Here is a 25301-nt window from a genome sequence, read left to right on the forward strand (position 1 = left end):
GACATAGAGACAAAAGATTTGGCATAATAGAGACAATAGCAAAAAAGGTTGAATGTGCCTAACCTAACACTATTAGTCCAAGATTATTTGACATAGAAAAGATTCAACATGAATATTTGACGAAACAGTCAGAGCGAACGAATATTTATGGTCAAATGCTCTGCCCATAGGCTATAGAAGAATTCTAATGTTGGTTGACTAGTAATAATAATTAATAAATATAATTATAACTAGTGTTATACAGCATTACAATTCTACCATAGCTTGTAGGGCAGAATATTCGATCAGAAATGTATGATTCCGGCATCGTACAGTTTAGCTGCTCTGTTGAATCTTCTTAGAACATTCGACAGACACCATAAGCCTTCAATGACAGATTCGACCTTAGTTATTTTGGATTTTCGGACGAATGCATTTTTTAACGAAACAAAATAAATAAAAACGAATTTCAGGAGTAACTAAATAAATGTATTTTTCAGACGAAAACAAAATTCCAGAATTCCATATTTCAGTGTGCACATGTCTACTAATCATCAAAATGTGCCGTAAGAATCTAACACCCAACATATCAGAACTCATGGCTATAATCAACCTTCACTACACATATGAAAGAATGCTTGCTATTAGGGCCAATGATCTAACAAAGTTTGATAAGGCATGGAAGTACCTATACCCTACTTGCTAGACTGTAACTGATATAAACCAATGGCTGTTGACATATGTTTACTATTCAATGTTCTGGTTATTGTTATAACCTTCCCCATTTTTCCTTAGGACAATGTTCTCATTTTAGTTAAGTCGAGCTGTACTATTTCCCTATCCATAGGGTTTATTGCCTATATTTTCACAAGAGATTGATCCCTTGTCTTTTTATCACTTAGTATTTGTACATGATTGTCTTTAATGAAACTCTGTAAAAATTACATTGTTGGAAAAAATAAAAGTAAAACCAAAGATGAATGCTTTATATGGAACAGATCTTTAACATTTACAGAGCAAATATGAAACAGAAAGGAGTCCCTTGTATTGCAGTTAGGAGATTAACATCAATAAGGCCTCTATCACACAATACGTACATAAAAACTGATGGAAAAAAACACACAGTTTTAACTTCCATAAGCTTGTTCAAATCTTGTGCAGAGATGCGCATATTTATTATTTACATCTCTGCAAGGACACAAAGAAAACAACTGTTCTCTAAGTGCCCTGTTCTCACCACAATGTTGATATCACGTCAGTTTTTTTTTCTACGCGGAAAACTGCATAGATGTTGCAGATTCCTGCGCACTAAAAATCCACACATTATATCAGTGTTATGGTGTGAACAGGGCATATAGAGGAAAATAGTTTTTTGTGCCCTTGCAGAACACATGCAGAAAAACTCATGTCTCTGCACATGGTGTGAGTGAGGCCTAAGGGACATGCCAAAATTGCCCCTGCATTGTGTACAACATCTGTTTTGGCTAAAGAAATATAAAGTTATATCTTAGGATTAGAATTGGCCAGTGGTCACGTTTCAAAATAACATATTCAGTACATTACATGCATATTATGAAACATTCCTATCCACTACTTGGCATAATATTCGTTCTGCTATTTTTCTAGTGACCACACCATTTTTTTCACTCCATCTAACACCTTCATACATTCATCTTCCTACCACTACATTGTTTTCTTTTTATGAATGAGCTAAGTCACTGCTTAATTTACATTAAGGAAGTCTCATTATAGAAGTAGAGGGGGTAGAGAGGGTAAAACCTCCCAATGTAGACACAGAGAAAAATAAACCTAAAATACATTCTAACACAAGGAAAGGCAATTTCAGCACCCTGGCTGTGATGAAACTACAAATACCATCATGGCTCTGCCGCTGGGAGTCATGTCTGTGGCTGTCAGTCTTGCAATGTCTCATGAGATTTGCTGTTCCACAGCAGCTGGAGTTCCAAGGTTCCCTACCTTTGTTACAACCTTTCCTTCCCAATCCAAAACTAAACTCACTTAACAAAGCTAGGTCTGGATAATTATATTTATTTAAAGGATTTAATAACCTGAATAAAACAGACAAATTATGTTTAAAATATTGCTTTTTGAGGACTATAACTGCAGCATGTGGCAGAGATTGTCTGTGTTGGACATTTTCTGAAGTATAAATGAGCTCATACTAGTAGAAGCCTTAAAAAAATGTAATGCAAACGTGGGGGTTTTATGGCAGCCTGCCCTTACATTTAACAATAGCAGGTTCAGATTAATAAACAAGCCTCATCTTGTTTATACCAAAATTACTTTGTTCTCTATTTCATTAATTCAGTAATCAATGTATTTTTATAATACTTTTTATGAAATTAGCAATCTTTACTTATTATTAATCTTTATTAATCTTTACTTACTAATTATTATTTTAATTGTACATAACAGCTTGACTTTTGGGTTCCTGACTCCGTGGATCTTGTAGAACCAGGCAGAAGTGTTGACTTCCGTGCTGAGAGCCATTTTGTCTATGATGTTCAGGCCATGCTTGAGCAGAGTGGAATGTCCTATAAGTAAGTTGAACTTTAAAGTTATATGGCAGCCTATGGATCTGGAGAAAACAATATGCTGTATGGAAATTAGATAGAGATGGTCAATGGCCTTGTTATCTTTCAGATACAAAAAAACTAAATTACAATATTTTCTATAAGGATGCCACAAATGTGTAATTTATAGATAATGAAGTTGAGTTGTAATGCTCTAAGTTGGAGTTTACCCTTTCAACAGTGCACCACAATGCAAAAAGTTTTTTGTGTAAATTCTTTTTTTTAATTGGGGGAATGTAAATCATGCAGAATGTAGATGTGCAATGGTACCATTTATACAGGTTTGTACTATGCTGAATTACACTGAACATGCTTGCACGAATGACTGACACTTATGCAGTAAGAATAAAAGGCGTTTTACAACATCTGAAATGCCTGCTGTAATATGGGATTTTGTTTTCTTTAAAGTGGATGTACACCCCAAAAAAAATTAAGGCTTGCACCTTGTACAGTATAGGATTTAATGTCATCTGTGCCCAGTCTTGCCACAAACAGTTAATCCAGCTCTGAGCAGTCCTCTTATCTTTTTTCAGTGAGATAAAAACTGACATACAGAGAAATAGGAGTCCGTTCTTCCCCCTTGCTGCGACTGACAGGTGATTTATATATCTCATGCAGGAGTCTGAGAGAGGCATTCTGTATACTTCAGAACCCCTCCTCCTTTCTTCTCCAACTCTCACAGGATTGGCTGCTTCACACCTCAGCATGATTGGGCAGGCTGAAGTCATGTGGTGACTTTTCTGGGTTTTGACTGGATGTTAGAGATCAAAGCAGAAGTTCAGTGTAAGAACTACACAGGAGAAAATGCATGTTGACAAGGGGAGTGTAGAGGTGGGCGGGGAGTCTACTGACATCACGACTCCACCCTCGGAGCTCCGGACAACAGACCCACCCACAGAATTTGCAGTTAGAGACAGAGGGGAGACATTTGACAGATAAGGATACATGTAGGAGGCATGTATACCCTTATAGATAACCACTATGGCACTAGTTTAGAAAGGATGGGAGTGGGTTTACATCCACTTTAATATTAATGTGTTTATTAAGTGTAACTCTGGCCAAACATTTTTGGTTGGTTTTGGTTAGAAGGGGATAGAAAGAGTATCAGCGAGAGAAATGTATATCTTTTTCTCCCGGTGACAAAGGTTTCACCAAAAGGGAAATGAAGAAAAATATGCAAAAGCAACACACACATACATAAAAAAAACGGTCAGGGGTTCTAGCCTTTCCTATATGCTAAGTAAAAGATTTTCTCTTCATTGTGTTGTGCTGTTGGAGATTCTATTTTACTTCCTTTTAATCATTGCCACTGTTATAGTTAGTGAAGGGAAATTGTTCTAATGGAGACCCAGAAAGGAGAAAAAACAGGGTTCCTAATTTTTTCTCTGCCCAAAAAGAAAATTAAAAGTTTTGACTTGACATACACTTTTATTTTATTTTTTCAGATTATGTAAAATATTGATCTAAGAGTCTCTTCTAAGATGACCTTAAGAGTTTATTGCACACTCAGTGACATCAGATATACATTAAAGCGGTTTTGTACAGAAAATTGCAAGTTCATCTTATTCAAATGGCTTTGGAACATAGATGCAGTTATGACCATTGAAATAAAATAATATGCAGTATTTACCTTTTATTTTTAATGTTTATGCCGACTTCGGGGCTCTCCTCCCGTGGGAGTAGGCGTGTTTATCGGCTTCGCAATGGTCCCTGGGAACTTTTTTAGCTATTTCCCAGGAATCCGTGGGGGACACAGTCATGCCGAAATCTCATGAGATTTCGGAAGGAGGACGCCGGTCACGTGACAAGGGCATGTCCGAAATTGCCATTTTGAAAGTGGGCAGGCAGCTCTATCTGCCATTACCACTATAGCACAAGAGGCAAGAGGACACTCAATGAGCATGCGCGAGATGGAGCGGTGGATGCTGGGAGCTCAGCGTCATCGCATCCAGGAAGTAAATGCCTGTGGGCTTCAAATGCCCACAGTGAAAATGGAAACCGCCGGACTGCTTTTTAAAAGTTTTCCTTAGCAATGAAATCGTCACGCCGGGGGTTAAAAAGACGCGGATCGTGACTGCAAAGACACCGTAGGAATCGCCCACCAGTGACACAGGTAAAAAAAAAAAAACGCAGCGGAATCCCGCTTTAAGCCTCCATTCACACTGAATTAAACTTTGAAATTGTGCTACTTCACTAGTCACAATTTCAAAGCTGCAGGTCAGTGCGATTTCAGGTGCGATTTGTCTGACATCTGTGCAACTTCATGCACAGATGTCTATGCAAGTCACACCTGACACACAAAAAATAGTGCAGGAACCTTTTTCAAACCGGTGCAGTATGGCAAAGTCGGTGTTGCCCCGGTTTGAACAGTTCCATTGCCAACAATGTCATGACATTTGGAACTGTCAAATTGTTTGACAAGTTGCACCAGTTTAAGCGGGGGCTAATGCATTTTCTCATGCAGACTCGTTGTTGTTATACCATGCTGCAGTGCACTTTTAGCGTCTGTAGCATGATCAGAAGCCCAGAAGCTGATTTAGCTACATTGAGCTGGACCATAAACAGCCAAGGATTCCATCTCTCAACAATTTCCAATGTCAAGTCGCGCTATAAAGTGAGTATGTGCTGTGAAATAAAATACTTCAACCTTTCTAAAGTAATTATTATAAATAAAATTAATCAAATTGCACATTGTAAACAGTCCACTCAAATTGCTAGTAGATCTCCACTGTGAATAACACACAATGCACCCAGGAATGGTGATGAGAGAAAAAGATCTGCCTTCCACTTCCACACACACTGCCACTTACAGACTCCTATTGATCTCTTTTTAAAGGAGATCACAAGCACTTGTGGCTTAATACCCAGGCTGGCCTTTTATTGCATATAGCCAAGATCCCAGCACCTTCACAGGAGTTGTAACTCTTATGTCACGTACACACGGTCAGAATTTCTGACAACAAATGTTCGATGTGAGTTTGTTGTCAGAAAGTCCGACCGTGTGTATGCTCCATCGGACTTTTCCTATTGGAATTTCCAGCAACAAATGTTGGAGAGCAAGCTCTCAAATTTTCCGACTAAAAACTTTCTTGGCGGAAATTCCGAGTGTGTGTACACAAGTTTGAGGCACAAAATTCCGCACATGCTCTGAATCAAGTACGAGACGGAAGTGATCGGTCTTGTAAAACTAACGTTCATAATGGAGATAGCACATTCATCACGCTGAAAATTTTTAAATCTTTCAATCTTTATAATGCTAGAATAATTAAGTTGTTTTGCTGCTGATATTCACACAGAGTTCTGACAAACTGATTTCTTTATTATTTCTCGTGATCTCCTGAATAATCTTTTTTTTTTTCGCCAGATCTCCAGAATAATGTTTATTATTATTACTACTTTTTTTTTAATCAAGATCTTCTTATTTTTTTTTTGTTTTTTTTATAGTGATCTCCATAATATTTTTTGTCGCTTTGTTTGTCAAGTTACCACAACACCATTATTGTCTTGTATTTTTTAACCTCAAAGAGGTTGGTTGGTGTTGGTGTCCCTTGTTAATTTGACATTGTATTTTTGAAATGTACCTGCCTACTCACAAACAAACTGTCCCTTTGAAGTAAAACACATAGTGCCAAGTATTTGTCAAAAAAAAATAGAAATTTATTAGGGATCATAACAAACTAAAGAGGAAGGCAACGCTGGATAAAATTTTGAAACTGGCAAATTTTTGTACCCCAGGGCAGACATCAACTATTTGACAGGCAAAATTGGTAGCTTGAGGAGTCCATTTAATAGGGAGCACAATCTGGTCCAGAACTCCAAGAGATCGGGAGCAGCAGCAGATGACATATATGTCCAGAAGCTGTGGTCTTGCAACAACCTACATCTTTTGCCAGACCAGACCGAACCCAAGCCATCAATCTCTTGACTTCCTTCCACACTTCTTTCCAGGCTGTGGCTGTTTTGTTGGAGTTGTTGCAGGACGTGGAGGAGGAGTATGGTCCAACTCACATACATGACTTTTATTGGTGAGTTGGCCCCTCACCCCCTTATTCAGGGCCTGAAATATGACCTCCTCACAAAGGAGACATTAGCTCTCCTCCATTTCTTGCATCTTACTGACCGTCATACAGCCAAAGGCCTCTTGAACACTGGGGGTGTTTCTGAGGTTCTGTGTAGCCTGCCTAATCAAAGCAACTGCTGACTCCTTCACGTTCCTGCCCTTCCTGGCCCTTTTTTGTTGGAAGGCGGAGGGGAGGAACCTGCAGTTCGGTCAGGATACTGGGCCCAGCCACCTCCTGGCTACCAATTTTCTTCCGCCACCTCCTGGCTGCTACTTTCCACGGCCTCCGGCTGGTTGAGAATTTCCTGTTTATGAAATGGGACATAGTCTTAGTTTTTTGGTCATCAATCACACACAATGTTGAACTCATGACTGTTGCAAATTGAATGTTCACAAAGAGAAAAGACTATCATTCTGACCCCAGCATTTTTCATTCTTGTCCCAATCATTTGTGGCTACTACTGTCTATTGATATGTAAACCACTTTGTTAAATCAGAAATTAGTGATCAATAATAGCATCTAGTTAACATCATTAAATTTTTTGACAAGAAATATGTTGAACAATGCTATACCTGGCTCAAGCTGGGCTCCTCCACATCTTCTTCCTGGGTGGAAGGCCCAGGTTGTACATCGGAAGCCTCAACTGAGGTGGAAGGAAGAGTGGAAGGAAGGGTTGAGAGTGATTACCTGGGTTCACTCTGGTCTGACAAAAACCGCAGTCTGTCATAGTACCACAGCCTGGGGACATAAATGTCATCTGCTGCTTCTGATTTTATGGAATCCTGGACCTTTTTGCGCTCCCGATTATATGTGCTCCTCAGGCCACCAATTTTGCACTTCAAATACCTCTTTATTTTGTTATTATAAAAATGGTGTTTCTATTGCCACAGACAGGGCAGCTCCCTGTACTTATCAATGAAGTTGGGGAGGAAGTCATGGTCATTGAATTTATCCATTTTATCTGCAAGACACAACACAAGACAAACCCTATTGTCAGGCTAAACTCTCCTAATCTTGTCCCAATATAGGTCTCAATCTATAAGCAGTATAGGCCACTAACCACTGATGCCTCAAGTTAAAATTGTACCTTTGTTACCACGATCAGCGCTTATGCAACTCCTTCCTGCACTCACAGATAGTACGTATGATGCACGCGTGTTATGCTTTATATACACTGCTCATGCGTGAATCTCCATCCCTGACTTTCTTTCTAGTATTTTCCCCGCCCCTTCTCTTTTGGCGCAATGGAAGAGCACATGGCTGAGAGACAGCAGCTACGTAATAACAGCAGCAATGACGAGGAAAGCCCGGAGCCAGAAACGTCCCAATCCCATAGGAGATATAAGGCCTAAAATATGTCCTTTGTGGAGATGGTGGACATCTTGAAGAGGGCTGACTATGATGGGATGTATGCACTGTACAGCAACCCAAATGTGAGAAAGGCCAAGATCATGACTAAAGTTGTGAGAAGTCTGCACAGGAACTTTGGAGTACGACGATCCAAGGAGCAATTGAGGAAATGCTGGTCAGACCTGAAATTGAGGCAGTATGATCAGTATAGAAGGATCAGGAAAGTGCTTCTAAAAAGTATTTGTCGTGTGTTCCTATTATTATTATTATTTGCATGCTGCTCCATGTGCTTTTCTTTACTGTTGTACAGTTTAAAATGGCAAGTTTCAGGTTCATGGGCACAGTAATCATTCGTAGTAAACATTGTTTTTTTGCCTACTAATATGATGTTTTTGGCAGATGCAGGTTAACTACATTTGTTCAGGCATATTTGTATTAAAAGAAGTTTAGTACATTGTTGTCTGGATGGGTTTGTAACTATAATGAAATGCAAACTTGATTCAGTGTAAGAAGAGGACACTCAGCAGCTGTTTACACATCTGGACACAGGAGCACTAGTGTGGGACACACAGGTGCTCCAGTGGATACTAGGGGTCTCTCCATGTGTGAAACTTTACAAAAAAAAGTAAGTGTTCCAGCTTAAAGAAAGGGAAAAAAAATCATGTCTTAAGCTTCAAACTCTGCCAAAACAGACAATTGTATGAGACTTCCAAGCAATGTTTCATATTCCTGTTTCTTGCCTCAAATATCTGTGTGCTAAGTATACCTTTTTTGTATTCACATAGGGGAGAAAAGAATTGGGACATATGAGGACACCACTATTCCTGAAGAAGGGGAAATCCCCACACACCATGAAGAAGATGTGGAAGGAGAGGTTCAGGAAGTGGTGGGTGAAGTGGTAGAAATAGTGACCACAACAGGTCGGTGTCTGAGACCACAACTTCAGGTAATAGATGTATGCCTGCATATTTATAATACATGGTGTGTTTTTTAATTTTAGGTGATGTGAATGTTGTGGAAAAAGAAACTCATTTCACCAGTGCAAGTGCACAAGACCTAATTGGGGAGATAATGGTGTGCAATCGGGATTTAAAGAAGGTCAAGGAAAACATCAAAGATGTATGACAAAAAACGCTGAAAAAAGTTTTTTCCTGAGCTTGTTGAGACTACTGTTTAGTGGTCACGGCGATCTGGAACAAAGAAAGGAAACACTTGCATAGACATGCTGACATCACCGCAATACATGCAAGTCCCGAAACCAAGGCTTGCAATAGATAGGCGAGCAGCTCGCTGTTCTTATATTGCATGTGATGCTTTTTATCAATGTAAGTGCAATACTTTCTATTTTTAATTAAATAAACATCCAATGGTTTTTACGCTATGGAAGCTTTTATTACTTTTTAATGGGAGACATCCAGCATACAAACATGCCTTTAAGAGTTACAACTCCTGTGAAGATGCTGGGATGCTTTGCTGTATGCAATAAAAGGCCCAGGCTGGGTATTAAACCACAAGCGCTTGTTATCTCCTTTAAAAAGAGATCAATAGGAGTTGGTAAGCGACAGTGTGTGTGGAGGTGGAAGGCAGATCTTTTTCTCTCATCACCATTCCTGGGTGCATTGTCTGTTGTTATTCAAAGTGGAGATCTACTAGCAAATTGAGTGTACTGTTTACAATGTGCAATTTGATTAATTTTATTTATAATAATTAGTTTAGAAAGGTTGAAGTATTTTATTTCACAGCACATACTCACTTTATAGTGCGACTTGACATTGGAAATTGTTGATTGATGTGCGTATCTTGCAGAAAAGTTGCAGCTGTTTTTATATATCAATTTGTCACTAATCACATTTTTTATCACAGAGTATTTGGGACAGTACTGTAATTTTAAATTATTAGGGATTCCATCTCAGCCACTGCAGTGCTGAGGCAAAGGTTGGTTTAAAAAAGCACTAGGACTAAAATCATGAAATTATTCATACATAGGCAGGGTATAGTCGATGATTAGACCACTATAAATGAAATAATGGAGCAAAAAAAAATAAAAAATCAGACAACTAAGGCCGCGTACACACGGGCGGACTGTTCGCCCAACTTTGTTTGTCAAACAGTTTCGGCAAACAGTCCGCTCAAAATTAGCATGGACGGACATGGCCACACACGGCACTTTTTGAGCGGACTGTTTCAGCGAACTGTTTGCCAAACAGTTCGCTCAACTTTTGAAATGAACGGACTCGCCCACGTAAGGCGGAGGCAAATCCGCCCATTTCGAGCGCGTGTACAGGTAGGCGGGGCCCGCGAAGGAGACGTCGCGGGCTCCGCCGCCTGGAATGGACTTAAAGGGGAACCCCAACGCCGAAAAAAATCGGCGTGGGGTCCCCCCAAAGTCCACAACAGACCCTTGTCCGAGCACGCTACCCGGCCGGCCAGGAAAGGGGGGCGAGCGCGCCCCCCCTCCTGAGCCGTACCAGGCCGCGTGCCCTCAACATGGGGGGTGCCTTGGGGAAGGGGGGGCCGCGCGGCCCCCCCACCCCAAAGCACCTTGTCCCCATGTTGATGAGGACAAGGGCCTCTTCCCGACAACCCTGGCCGTTGGTTGTCGGGGTCTGCGGGCGGGGGGCTTATCGGAATCCGGGAGCCCCCTTTAAGAAGGGGGCCCCCGGATACCGGCCCCCCACCCTATGTGAATGAGTATGGGGTACAATGTACCCCTACCCATTCACCTGTGAAATAAAGTACAAAAAAAACACAACACAGAGAAAAAATATTTTATTGCACAGCTCCGGGGGTCTTCCGTCTTCGGGGGTCTTCTCGCCGGACTCCTCCGCTATCTTCGTGTAGCTCTTTTACTAGCGGAGGAGCCCGGCTTTCTTCCTCCCTGCCGCCGGCCTCTTCTCCCGACTTCGGGGGTCTTGTCCCCCTCTTCGGTTCTTCTGCCGGGCCACCGCGCCTTCTTGTAGCTCTTTTGCAGGCGGTGGCCCGGTCTTCTGTCGCCGCTGCCTTCCGTTCTTCTGTCGCCGCCTTCGGTTCTTCTGCCGGGCCACCGCGCCTTCTTGTAGCTCTTTTACAGGCGGTGGCCCGGTCTTCTGTCGCCGCTGTCGCTGTCGCCGTCGCCGCCTTCCATTCTTCTTCTTCTTCTTGTTCTTCTTCTTCTTCCCCAGGAGATGTTGACACGTCGCTCTCTCCGGCCGGAATGCCAGAGCCGCGCTGTGCGGTCACTTATATAGTGACAATGGGGCGGTGTCACATGGTATATGTCACCGGCAGAAGAACCGAAGAGGGGGACAAGACCCCCGAAGTCGGGAGAAGAGGCCGGCGGCGGGGAGGAAGAAAGCCGGGCTCCTCCGCTAGTAAAAGAGCTACACGAAGATAGCGGATGAGTCCGGCGAGAAGACCCCCGAAGACGGAAGACCCCCGGAGCTGTGCAATAAAATATTTTTTCTCTGTGTTGTGTTTTTTTTTGTACTTTATTTCACAGGTGAATGGGTAGGGGTACATTGTACCCCATACTCATTCACATAGGGTGGGGGGCCGGTATCCGGGGGCCCCCTTCTTAAAGGGGGCTCCCGGATTGCGATAAGCCCCCCGCCCGCAGACCCCGACAACCAACGGCCAGGGTTGTCGGGAAGAGGCCCTTGTCCTCATCAACATGGGGACAAGGTGCTTTGGGGTGGGGGGGCCGCGCGGCCCCCCCTTCCCCAAGGCACCCCCCATGTTGAGGGCACGCGGCCTGGTACGGCTCAGGAGGGGGGGCGCGCTCGCTCGCCCCCCTTTCCTGGCCGGCCGGGTAGCGTGCTCGGACAAGGGTCTGTTGTGGACTTTGGGGGAACCCCCACGCCGATTTTTTTTTCGGCGTTGGGGTTCCCCTTTAAGCCCATTCCAGGCGGCGGAGCCCGCGACGTCTCCGTCGCGGGCCCCGCCTACCTTCACACGCGCTCGAAATGAGCAGACTTTCCTCCGAGCGGGAACAGTTTGCTCATTTCGAAAGTAGCCTACACACGGGCGGACTGTTCGCTCAAACACAGTTTCAGCGGACAGTTTTTCGGAATTTCCGAAAGACTTTGTCCGTCAAACTGTCCGCTGAAACTGTCCACTGAAAGCCCACACACGAGCGGACTGTCCGCTGAAACACTGTTCAGCGGACAAGGTTGGGCGAACAGTCCGCCCGTGTGTACGCGGCCTAACTAACCATCTGATTTCTACAGCTACCCTTTTCTAAAATGTATAACATGATCATCTGATTTTTCTTCAGAATTCTAATCGATGACCTGCAGGTTGCACTGGACAAGCAGCGTGATAGCAACATTCGTGTAGTACACAGCTATGAAAAGTACAATAATCTTGATACTGTACGTATGTTTACTGTAGCTCTCTAAGCAATGTACTTTATGTAAATATTCATACTGAATAAAAAATATGTGTATCCCAAAGATCAATGCCTGGTCTGCTAACATCGCTGCTCAGAACCCATCTCTGGTTTCACGCTCTGAGATTGGAACCTCATATGAGGGACGTCCTCTTTATTTACTTAAGGTAATTTTACTGTCAGCATTATTAACAGTGCACATTTATAGATGGTGGTATTTCATGTAGTTTCAGAGAAAAATTATAATATCTTCTGGGGTGGAGTAGAGTGGGGCTGGATTACACCTTTTGAAGTTTCTTTTCAAAATTTATTAAGTAGAGAGGGCCAGTTTAGAAAGCCCGCGTTTTGTTTGCACTGTGGGCATTGCCTTTTAGTCCACCATGGTAATACCTTTCACACTTTTCACAGAAGTGTTATTTCACTAGCATAATCTTTTCCCTATGGAAAGAGATAATGTATGTCCATGGCTATGCACTATACAATTTTCCCAAGCAATGTGTGTCAAAGGTAGTTTGCAATATTTGTGTGGTTTATGTGCTAAAAGTGAAATATAGGAGAATCGTTCAGTTTGGGGTAGAACTCCCAGCTTTAGTATGCCAACACAATGGGCATTTATTTACCATATTTCCTTATGATCTGCCCATGATGTGCCAATACTGAATTTTATTGCTTCGTGGACTGTTCAAATTTTACATATTTTTCTATCAAGAACAGGTATGTCTACAATTGAATTACCCTGCTCTATGTGGTTTATTTGGTAATTTTTTTTTTACAGTGATGCTTTATATTTAAGGTTGGAAAAAGGGGAGTAAACAAGAAGGCTGTCTTCATTGACTGTGGGGTCCACGCTAGAGAATGGATCTCCCCTGCTTTCTGCCAGTGGTTTGTAGAGGAAGTGAGTACACATTGCTGTGCACAAGTTAGGATAAGCTATAATGGAAATACTGAGTATATCATTATGATTCAAACTGATGGTAATTTTTGGGGGGCAAATCTATAATGCAGTGACATTTAGAAAACATTCACTGGTGGTGAGTCATTTACTTAGTATTAAAATACATTCACAGAGAGGATTAAGCTACATTAAGTGAATGTCACTTTTACTGTATAAATATAAACATAAATATGCCATACGGGTCTTTAACTACTTGCTTACTGGGCACTTAAACTCCCCTCCTGTCCAGACCAATTTTCAGCTTCTAACGCTGACGCACTTTGAATGACAATTGCTCGGTCATACAACACTGTACCCAAATTATATTTTTATAATTTTTTTTCCCACAAATAGAGCTTTCTTTTGGTGTTATTTGATCACCTCTGTGTTTTTTATTTTTTGTTCAAAAAAATTAAAAAGACCAAATAAAAAAAAAATTATATTTTTTTTATATTTTGTTATACAATTTTGCAAACAGGTAATTTTTCTCCTTCATTGATGTATGCTGATGAGGCTGAATTGATGGGCACCAATGGGCTGTACTGATGGGCACCGGTGGGCTGCACTGATGGGCACCTATAGGGTGGCACTGGTGGGCACTGATAGGCTGCACTGGTAGGCACTGATAGGTGACACTGAGAGGTGGCACTGAAGGGTATTGATAGGTGGCATTGGTGGGCACTGAGAAGTGGCACTGATAGGTGGCAGTGATGGGCACTGATGTATGGCAGTGATGGGCACTGATAGGTGGCAGTGATGGGCACTGATCGGCACTGGTAGGTTACACTGAAAGGCAGCACTGCTAGGTTTCACTGATGAGGCACTGATTGGCACCACTGGTGGGCACTGATAAGCAGCACTGGTGGGCACTGATAGGTGACACTGAGAGGTGGCACTGAAGGGTATTGATAGGTGGCATTGGTGGGCACTGAGAAGTGGCACTGATAGGTGGCAGTGATGGGCACTGATGGATGGCAGTGATGGGCACTGATAGGTGGCAGTGATGGGCACTGATCGGCACTGGTAGATTATACTGAAAGGTAGCACTGCTAGGTTGCACTAATGAGGCACTGATTGGCACCACTGGTGGGCAATGATAGGTGGCACTTGTGGGCATTTATAGGTGGCACTCATCGGCATTCACAGGTGGCACTGGTGGGCACTGTGGGCACTGGCAGATGGCACTGGCAGGGGGTACTGATTGGCACAGAGGAGGCAAAGTAGGAGGCAGATGTGCCTTCTTACCTCTTTGGGACCCATGTCCCTTGAACATGAACGGTGATTGGCTTTTTTTTCTCCTCATGCTGTCAGCTTTTCTTTACACACATGATTAGCTGTCACTGGCTGACAGCTGATCACATGGTAAGGGGCCAGGATCGGATCGGTGATCACCCCAGTCTCGGTAACTCGTGATCACAGCATGCGCAACGCGCCCTGCAGGGGGTGCACAGGGAGGACATCCTATGATGGCCTCCCGGAAATTCAGGTCCGCGCTGCGGCCGTCATTCAGCTATAGCGCAGATCTGGAGGGTTTAATGTAGACATGATTGATTGTGGTTATATATAAATACTTTTTCAATAAATATAAACATTTTAGAATATTGACAGAAAATTTGTAAACAGCATTTATAGAGTATAAAAACCAAAAAATGTAGCGCTTAAAATAAAAAACACCTTGTGAAGAGAAGTGTTATTATAACACACAAAAAATATAAATGTAATAGATAGCGTAGCCAAGCTACACTAAATAAAGGCAAGTGCACTTAGTATAACTACACAAGTGTGAAAAAGTCTTTGTGACTCGTGACATGAAAAAACAAAAGTTGAAGCAAGTTTATTGCGAAACATGTCGGGTACATAGCCTGCAGACTTTCTACGCTTTTTTTATTGATATCTGTATTTTTGTACCCTTCTTCATTGAGGGTTTATTTATACATGTATCTTGTTTTTTTAAATTTGTTTTAATAAAACATTTCCTATCGGAATAATCTGCTCTATGAAGAGGCTTTTTGTTTTTTCCCTCTTTTTCTGTTTGCATTTTTTACTCACCTATTTGGGGTGTGATTGTCCTTTTTACCACCTTGGAGCCGAAAAAACGTCCCGGATTGGATACCCTGAGATTGGATGGTGTATTGGCATAGCTGAGGTTTACATCACCTGGATGGAGGAATTGCTGTCTATCACAATTTGATGTCTGAATGACTCACCACCAAGGTGTGTGGGTCCACACCTTCGGGTAAGCGTATCCATTACCTTTCCTGTTTATAACGTGGTATCTGTATGAAGGGTGACATCCAGCTGCTGGTTTCTTCATTGTCTTCACCTCTGGGGTATTTGACGTGTGGCATTGCAACAGATCCTGGCTACTCTCTACCGTGAAGTGATCATCTAGGATTATAAAGACTATTGTCTTTTCTTATGTAGGGTCTTGGTATAGTCCCAGGCCACTTGGTACATCCATTATTTGAACTTTTTTGTTTTTTTCATGTCACGAGTCACAAAGACTTTTTCACACTTGTGTAGTTATACTAAGTGCACTTGCCTTTATTTAGTGTAGCTTGGCTACGCTATCTATTACATTTATATTTTTTGTGTGTTACAATAACACTTTTCTCCACGAGGTGTTTTATATTTTAAGCGCTACATTTTTTGGTTTTTATGTTTTATGCAATTGTATTATTGTCAATGTTGGCTGCTTGTATTGTGTTTTGAATTTCTGGTAGCGCAGTTATATTTTATTTTAAGCATTTATAGAGTGCCTTTAAAGAGGAAGTAAACTTCTGTCTTTACATTTTACGTTTTACCTATACAGTAGGGAAGCCTTTAATAGTGTAAATATCTCCTAAACATGCACCGTTTAGGAGATATTTACTGTACATGCAGCCAGTGAAATCACTGGCGCATGCACTCTGAACGAACGGCAGCCTGTGCCGTTTCTTCAGAGCCCTGTACTGTGACCAGCGGCTCCTGTGCGCGGGAGTGACATCATTGCGGCTCCAGCCAGTCACAGAACCAGAACCCAGGAGGAAGACCGGGTGAAGATGGACGTCGTCTCCAGCAATGACATCGTAATGCCTGAAGGTTTCGTTTTGAGGCAAGTTTCCCATAATGTGCTAGTATGCAATGCATACTAGCACATTATGCCTTTGCCTTGCAGGTAAGAAAAAAAAAGTGCAGTGGTTTAAAACTGCTTTAAAAGTAAGAGTTGATCCATCTCATTTTAAGTTGTTGCCAGTTAAAGAAACCCTGTCAAAAGACAACAAAAGTGTATTTTCTGCATGTTATTTAGCTGAAAAAGCCTCCCTTGTGTAGATATCCAAATACCCTTAGACAGCTAGTGGGAGCCACCATAATGGATGTGATTTCAGCAGCCTTAGCAGACCCAGAGCTGTCACTCAAGTTATATCCTATACTATTCCCCTTCTCTCCTCTTTCAGCTGCTACCTACATTTTTATTATGACATGTCCCTGTGACATGTCCCAGAAGGTTTTGGGTGGGGGGAGGGGGAGAAGAATATCTGCTCGGGTCGCTTACGTGATCTGAGTGGAAGTGTCAAAATTAGGTACATGCCACCCAAAAAAAAAAAGTTCCAAATATGAGAGAGGAAAAGGGGGGGGGGGGGGGGAAGGAAGAGTGGAACTTCCCCTTTTTGGAGAAGTTCCACTTTAAGTACATTAATAAAAGCATCTCTTTTCTGTGTTAGAGTCTTGCGGTATACAAATTATGTCTATTTGAATTGTAGGCAAAAGTCTCCTGTTTTTTTTTCAAAATGTTTAGGCCGCGTACACACCGCCCAACTTTGTTCATCAAACAGTTTGACAAACAGTCCGCTCAAAATTTGCATGAGCGGACTTGACTACACACGATGAACGAACAGTCCGCTGAAACCGTGCGCGATGACGTGAACGGCACGTACGACAGGACTAGAAAAACGACGTCCTATACACTGCAATGCAACCTTCGGCGTGTAAATCCTTTCTGAGTATGCGCGGAACTTAGTTTGACGAACAAGCCTACACACGAGCGGACTGTCCGCTCAAACCAAGTTTCAGCGGACAGTTTTACGGGATTTCCGAAAAACTTTGTTCGTCAGACTGTCCGCTGAAACTGTCCGCTGAAGCCCACACACGAGCGGACTGTCCGCTGAAACACTGTTCAGCGGACAAAGTTGGGCGAACAGTCCGCCCGTGTGTACGCGGCCTTACACATTCAAGACATTAAGTCATGTGATGTGATATTGAACCTCGATAGGGATAGGAGAGACCATATGGTTAACTTATATTAATAATGCTTTTTATATATCTCAGGCAGTTAACAACTATGGCAGTGATGCTGAGTTTACCAACCTCTTGAACAACCTGGACTTCTACGTTCTCCCTGTTATGAACGTTGATGGTTATGTATATTCTTGGACCACAGTAAGTAGCCTGTGACAGCCAATAACAAAGACAGCTGTTATTTAGTGTAGCTAAACTCTCTAACCATGGTAATGTTCACTGTAGTACCGCATGTGGAGAAAGACTCTCTCTGTTAACAAGAATTCTTCCTGCCTGGGAACCGATTTAAACAGAAACTTCGACGCTGGATGGTGCAGTAAGTGGCTTCATGTTTTTCCAAAACCTAAAAATACTAAAGGCATTATTCCTTAAACTCATGTAAAGTGTATAGACCATCTGTAGGAAATAAAGAATGTTCCAGTGTTTAGATGTTCACAAGTCTCAACAAGCTTTGAGATTATGGGTTGCAGTTCCTCCACATGTGCTAATTGTCTAACATTCAAATATGCAAGTTGTCTAATAACATTTTGGTGAAGTTACACTACTGTATTGTTGCTTCCATAAAATGTGCTTAAATTCAGTAACTACAAATACTGTGCAAAAAATGTGTGTGCTATTCATTTAAAGAAGTAAGATGATATATTTAGTCAGACATCAAATCTGGATGACACACTATCCAAATGTGGGCTTCATGCATTTGAAATTGAATCAAGAATTTTTCTGAAAGAAGACCTATCAATGTCCCTCACAGCTCACAGTTGTTATATATTAATCCACTGCTGCATTTTACATACTCTTTAGTCTATTTGCTGTAATCTGATTTTATGTTTAATTAATTTAATTTAATTTTCCTTTAAAGCTGCCGGAGCTTCTACTAGAGCTTGCGATGAATCATATTGCGGTACTGCTCCTGAATCTGAAAAGGAAGCTAAAGCTGTAGCTGACTTTATACGTGCCAACATTGATTCCATCAAGGCTTACCTGACTATCCACTCTTATGGCCAGATGCTTCTGTTCCCTTACTCTTATACCAGTGCTCTTTCCAAAGATCACAATGAACTGGTGAGTTTGACAACACCTATTGTTTTCCAAATGGTGGGGGTGGTATAGGAGTTTCACGACCACAATATGTAAACAACTCGCAGGATCATGGCAGGTAATGCTCGTCAAGGTGGTTGGATGGCTGGCATTCCTCCTCAAAGGGAAACTGGATGAAGCCCTCGGCAGTGTAGGTAGAAAGCAACACTTCTCAGAAAGCTGGTCCGAGGTTCCTGGGTGGACGGAGGTTGAGCTGGCGTCACTGACGGTGGGCATGGCATGCATTCGGAGCATGCGTGCTATTTCTTCAGGCCATGAGGGAGCCTTGTTAGCAGTTGGAATTGATGTGCAGCAGAATCACAAACCCAGGCTGCTGCCACTGCATGATGCACCAGGTGACGCTCAAAAAGAAGCACCCCTCACACTAATATTGATAGGTGAGCATGAACAGTAGACTTTGCAAAAATAATAAAATATTAATAATTACCAGCATACTTACAAACAGACGAATATTTCCATATTAAGATGAAATAAAAAGACCTTATGGGTCCTGTATACATGGATAAATGTGTAATGCATTAGTAACAAGATACATTTAAATGTAAAAGTATATATATATATATATATATATATATAAATAAAAATAAGAAATCAAAATTTAAATTGAAACAAGAACAATTCAAATAGATTCAAAATATATTTTGCTGTGTGTGCTTATGAACTAAGCCATTGGGGTGGAGGAATGGTGGTGCCCTCTGGCAGAGCAAGGGGAATAGAATCAGGCAACCAGGGGGTATTTATTATTAGTTTTCTAGAGGACCGATATAGGTAAATAGAAGTGAAGATACATATGAATGTAATCTTGTGCATACTATTGCAATGGTGGGGCTGGGTGGGTCCGTGGGATGAGCAGAGATCATAAAACACTGTGAATCTCCAGATCTTCATTCATGTCTCCTGGCGACAAGGTATCAAGCGTATATATCCAGTAAGTCTTTCTGGAGCACAAACACACGAATATTTCGGCCATGGGCAAATTCTGAGGGATGGCTTCCACAACCCATACTGTCAGACCCTCCGAAGATTCACTGTGGTAGTGAGAAGTGTCTGGGTATATTGAATTTATCTTTTCTCTCCTCCACAAACCTTCAGTGTTCCCCCGAACCTTTTCCTAAGGGTATAGATCAGTGATTCTCAACCAGGGTTCCTCCAGAGGTTGCTAGGTGTTCCTTCAGCATTGAGCAATTTCTGCCTCTCAGATAAGTTCCCACTCACACCATTGATCTTTTTAGCTATCTGTAAGGAGGTAATTCTTTCCAATGACCACAAGTGTAAGGACCATTCTTCCCACTGACCATCACACTAATGTATCATGAGTTGTAGATTTCACATTTTTAGTCGGGGTTCCCCAAGACCAGAGAACTATTTCAAGGGTTCCTCTATGTTGAAAAGGTTGAGAAAGGCTGGTATAGATGGTCTGTCCGACATAAAGCAAGTTGCATGGACATGACAAGCAGTATATGACATATTCAGAGGAACAAGTGTAGAAATCAGGGATTTGGAAAGTTTTGCCCTTAGTTGTGAATTCTTTTTTACCATGTGGGACATATTTTCAAGTAAGGCAGTGAGGTTTTCTACATTGGAACATGCCTATGATGTTGAAGAACTTTAGTTGGGGCTGATCTTAGTGGAGGTAGACTTGTATTTGCTGGGAGCAATCTTATTTTTTATGTTACAGGACCTTCTATATGAAACCTTGGGTTGAATCCAGGTGGAATTCTGCAGACGAGGATCCTCCATCAATATGGACCAGTGTTTCTGCATAATGCGTTCCATATTTCTAAACTGGGAATGGAATTGAGTGCAAATATCATGGGTTGTGTGGATTTTTCGGATTGGGACTTGGCATTGTTGTGTGGGGTCCCTGTAAGATAGAACTTGTAGGCATCTTTAACCAGTGGACTAGGGTAGCCCTTTTCTAGGAATTTCTGTGTCATCAATTGGCCATGTTCAAAATAGTCCACATCCTGAGTACAGTTATGCCTGAGGAGGTTAAATTGGCTTTTCAGGATCTTATCCTTCCATTTTTGATGGTGACAGCTTTGGCAGTGTAAATAAGAGTTGCCCGCAGTGGGCTTGTTGTAGTTCTAGGCATGGATGGTATTGCCCTTGTGACACAATTCCAAGTCGAGGAAGGCCAATTTGTCAGCGTCATGTACAGATGTTAAGGAAAGGGCCATATTGTTGTTGTTGTGTTGTTGTAGTGGGATACAAATAGATTGCTTGTCATATCCATGCAACATGCTTTACATCAGCTGGACTGTCTGTACACTCAGTAAAAGGTTTGGGGAACACTGAAGGTTTGTGGAGGAGGGAAAGGATAAGTTAAGTGTACCCAGACACTTCTCCAAGTTCCACAATGAATCTTCAGAGGGTCTCACACTATGGGTTGTGGAAGCCATCCCGCAGAATTTGCCCACAGCCAAAAGATTCAATTGTTTGTACGCCAAAGAGATATATACACCTTGTCCCCAGGAGGCATTAATGAAGATCTGGAGATTCACAGTGTTTTATGATCTCTGCCTATCCCCGAACCCACCCAATCCCACCAGTGCAAGAATATATACACGAGATTACATTCATATGTATCTCCACTTCTATTTACCTATATCGGTCCTCTAGCAAATGAATAATAATTACCAACTGGTTGTCTGATTCTTTTCCCCTTCCTCTGTCAGAGGGCGCCACTATTCTTCCACCCCAATGGCTTAGTTCATAAGCGCACAAACATGGCTCCTTCACTAAAGAAGGAGCATGCATGCTCTGATTGCGTGCCACACCCACTGCCAGTGATGTCCGTGACGCCGGCTCAACCTCTGTCCACTCAGGATCCTCGTACCGGCCTTCCAGGAAGTGTTGTTCTTTACTCACACTGCCAAGGGATTCATTTGGTTTCCCTTTGAGGAACGCTGCCTATCCGGCCATCCTACAACAGGGATTTTAATTGACAAGCATCCCATCCTGTGAGTGGGTTACTTATTGTGGTCATTAAAGCTCCTATACTGTTTCACTTAGATGGCGCTGCTTCTTTTCTTGTCTTCCCTGCAGAGTTACTTCTAGCTAGGAATGACCTTTGAGTTCGAGTTGAACCCATGTTCGACTCGAACACCGTCTGTTCGGCCGTTCCCCGAATTCCAAACGTTATGGGCTGTTCGTGCCAAATTCAAGTGGTGCGTCATGGCTCATAATTCACTTCAGCATCACAGTGCATTGCTGGCTGCTGGTTTGCCAAGCATGCACTATGATCCGCATGCTTTGGCCAATCACAGTACAGAAAAAATGGAGAGCCATAATTGGCCAAAGCCAGGGTGGCTTTGGCCAATTATGTCTCAGGGGGTTTAGTACACGCCCCACACTATATAAGGCCACCTGCGTTACGGCCTTGTGTAGTGTGTTGCAGAGGTGGTTAAAGACAGAGAGAGAGAAACAGTGTCATTTAATTTGAGTTAGATACGAGTGCGAGTCAGTTAGCTTCAGTTACTGTATGTAGAGGATATATATGCATCCCAGGTGTTGTATATATATTTATACACTGTATTCAGTTTAGCTAGATCCGTTCCTGTTATTCTCTTCATAATATACTGACAGGCAGAGAGCTGCAGTATTTTCACTTAGTGTACTGTGTCCTTTGCACAGTGTGCACCTAAAGCTTACCTGAATACAATTGCCGGTGTTCTCATACAAATACAGGCAGGGAGCTGCAGTATTTTGTTTTAGTGTCCTTTGCACAGTGTGCACCTAAAGCTTACCTGAATACAATTGCCGGTGTTCTCATACAAATACAGGCAGGGAGCTGCAGTATTTTGTTTTAGTGTCCTTTGCACAGTATGCATCTAAAGCTTACCTGAATACAATTGCCGGTGTTCTCATACAAATACAGGCAGGGAGCTGCTGTATTTTGTTTTAGTGTCCTTTGCACAGTGTGCACCCATAGCTTACCTGAATACAATTGCCGGCATTCTCAGACAAATACAGGCAGGGAGCTGCAGTATTTTGTTTTAGTGTCCTTTGCACAGTGTGCACCTAAAGCTTACCTGAATACAATTGCCGGTGTTCTCATACAAATACAGGCAGGGAGCTGCAGTATTTTGTTTTAGTGTCCCAAAGCTTACCTGAATACAATTGCTGGTGTTTTCATACAAACACAAGCAGGGAGCTGCAGTATTTTGTTTTAGTGTGCTTTGCACAGTGTGCACCTAAAGCTTACCTGAATACAATTTCCGGTGTTCTCATACTAATAATAATAGAGGCAGGCAGTTACATCTCCCTCCAGGCCATTAGTATGTCTGGAAGGCCAACAAGGAGAGGCAGACAGTCACGAGCCAATAAAAGAGGGCAAGCAGGCTTTGTGTCTAGAGGCAACAGTGCTGGTCATGGACACAATGCATCCTCATCAGTACGTGCCCGTGGGACACGCTTGTCCTTTTTTACAGCAGCTGGCCGTGTTGAGCCACAACATGCCAAAGACTTTGTAGAGTGGATGACCACTCCACCCTCATCCTCCTCATCCTCTTTCGCCCAGGCTCAGGGTACATTGTCTGACAAAGCAGCTGCCAGCGCTGCCTCTTCCCTCTGCTCAATGGCATCAGTCACTCCTTCCCTAGCCCCACCATGTCCTCCAACAGTTTGACCACAGTGTTGGGTATATGCTCCAGGATGCCCAGCGTTTTGAAGGCTCTGATGATGGTACCCGGCTAGAGGAAGGCAGTAACATGAGCCAAGAGAGAGGGAGTGCCCAAGAAGGACAGCAATCTGGCAGTCATGTTCCCCCAGCTGCAGCATACTGCCAGGTTTGCTCCAGTGATGAGGAGGGAGGGGATGATGAGGTCACTGACTCCACGTGGGTGCCTGATAGGAGAGAGGAGGAGGAGGCACATCTCCAAGGAGGCAGGATGCCCTCCAGGGGCCAGCTTAAGTTCACCACACTGACTGCATCACACCACAGAGCTCCGCATGTGCAGGGCGCTGCTGTCTCTGCATGTTATTCCAAAAGTTCTTTAGTGTGGGCTTTTTATGAGACGAGTGCATCAGATCACACCGCTGCTATTTGCAACATATGTCTCAAGCGTATCTCGCGTGGCCAAAATGTCAACTGATTGGGCACCACATGCTTGACCAGACATATGTTGACCTGCCATGCAGTTCGTTGGCAAGCGTACCTAAAAGACCCACACCAAAGAACCAAGCAGACCTCTCCTTGCTCCTCATCAGCTGGGATCTCCAACCCCACTATACCTTCAGTCCTCTCTGAAACCTGCACTGAGAGGAATGAAGATGTAGAATTAGGTGTGTCACAGTCAAGCACTTGCAGGCAATCTGCTATCGGTACACCGACGTCAGATTGTACCAGGCAAATTTCCCTGCCCCAGCTGCTGCACCGCCGAAAGAAGTTCACTCCCAGCCATCCACATGCCCAGCAGTTGAATGCTAGCTTGGCTAAATTGCTAGCACTTCAACTGCTGCCTTTTCAGTTTGTAGACTCTGCCCCCTTCCGTGAGTTTGTGGAATGTTTCGGTTCCTCAGTGGCAGGTTCCCAAACGCCACTTTTTCTCACGGAAGGCGATTCCGGCTCTCTACCAGTGTGTGGAAGGCAATGTCTTGGCCTCGCTGGACAGGGTAGTCAGCAGTAAGATGCATATTACCGCTGACTAATGGTCCAGCAGGCATGGACAGGGACATTACCTATCTTTCATGGCGCATTGGGTGACTCTGCTGGCAGCTGGGAAGGATGCAGAACAAGGTGCAGTAGTGTTGGAGGTTGTTCTGCCACCACGCCTCCAAAATGCTACTACTGGTGATTCTAACACACCTCTCTCCTCCACCCCCTCCTCTTCTTCTTCCTCCTTGGCCTCTTCCTGTGCTTTGTCTTTGGAACCAGAAGTACTTCGTAGGTGTTCAAGAGAAAAAAGAGAACAAGGTGGAACTTTAAATGAGCTGTGCAGTCGACCGTGGTGAATGTAAGAAGCAGCATATTTAATATACATCATAATTACAATTCATACAATAAGTTAAATGATAAGACAGCGAATTTCATATATATACACAAATCGGAACATGGGTTTACATGACAGTATATAGCCCTTATACTACATTGACTGAGAAACTTCATATTTGCTTGAAAGTGCTGGCAACATTCCAAATATCCATATGAATGATAATGACAATAATTAACCGGCTTAAGCATAATAGCATATACTGAGGCTCTGTCCATATAAATAGAGATAGGGGTATCTTGTCCGGGAGTTGTGGCAGAGTATGGTGCATGCAGGTACACAAAAAAAAGAGTCCCAGACCCCAAGAGAGGTTGTCCAAGAATTGCATAGGCGTTATGAATCCCTCCCTCTGTCCATATAAATAGAGATAGATGATAACAATTCATCAATTTGTACATTGCATATACTAAGGCTCTACGCGTTTCGTGAAGTATGTTAATCCACTCATCAGGAGCAGCAATGTCTTGATCTAAAAAGGAACAATACCAGGTATCTGGGTCACTACAAAGGAGAAGGGATATACTAGGAAAGATTATAGTCTGACAGCATTGCTCACCGCTACCATATGGAGGTGCTAAACTGAGGGCTGGAAGCTCCCCTAGGGGTATCTTGTCCGGGAGCGGTGGCAGAGTATGGTACATGCAGGTC

At 42.8% G+C, this 25301-nt stretch overlaps 1 protein-coding gene across 1 annotated transcript in view; it reads left to right on the forward strand.

Moving 5' to 3' along the window:
- LOC143988578 (carboxypeptidase B-like) overlaps positions 1-25301 on the forward strand; it is a 63358-nt gene that overhangs the window by 27676 nt on the left and 10381 nt on the right. The window contains exons 3-9 of the mRNA XM_077488253.1: positions 2416-2540; positions 12237-12333; positions 12416-12517; positions 13144-13245; positions 17593-17703; positions 17788-17878; positions 18422-18624. Coding sequence (XP_077344379.1) covers positions 2416-2540; positions 12237-12333; positions 12416-12517; positions 13144-13245; positions 17593-17703; positions 17788-17878; positions 18422-18624 — 831 coding nt within the window. The remainder of the gene's footprint in view (positions 1-2415; positions 2541-12236; positions 12334-12415; positions 12518-13143; positions 13246-17592; positions 17704-17787; positions 17879-18421; positions 18625-25301) is intronic.

This window comes from Lithobates pipiens, unplaced genomic scaffold (genome assembly GCF_037356315.1).
Source record: "Lithobates pipiens isolate NorthernLeopardFrog02 unplaced genomic scaffold, aLitPip1_a1.2 Scaffold_18, whole genome shotgun sequence".
In the NCBI taxonomy this organism is placed as follows: domain Eukaryota; kingdom Metazoa; phylum Chordata; class Amphibia; order Anura; family Ranidae; genus Lithobates; species Lithobates pipiens.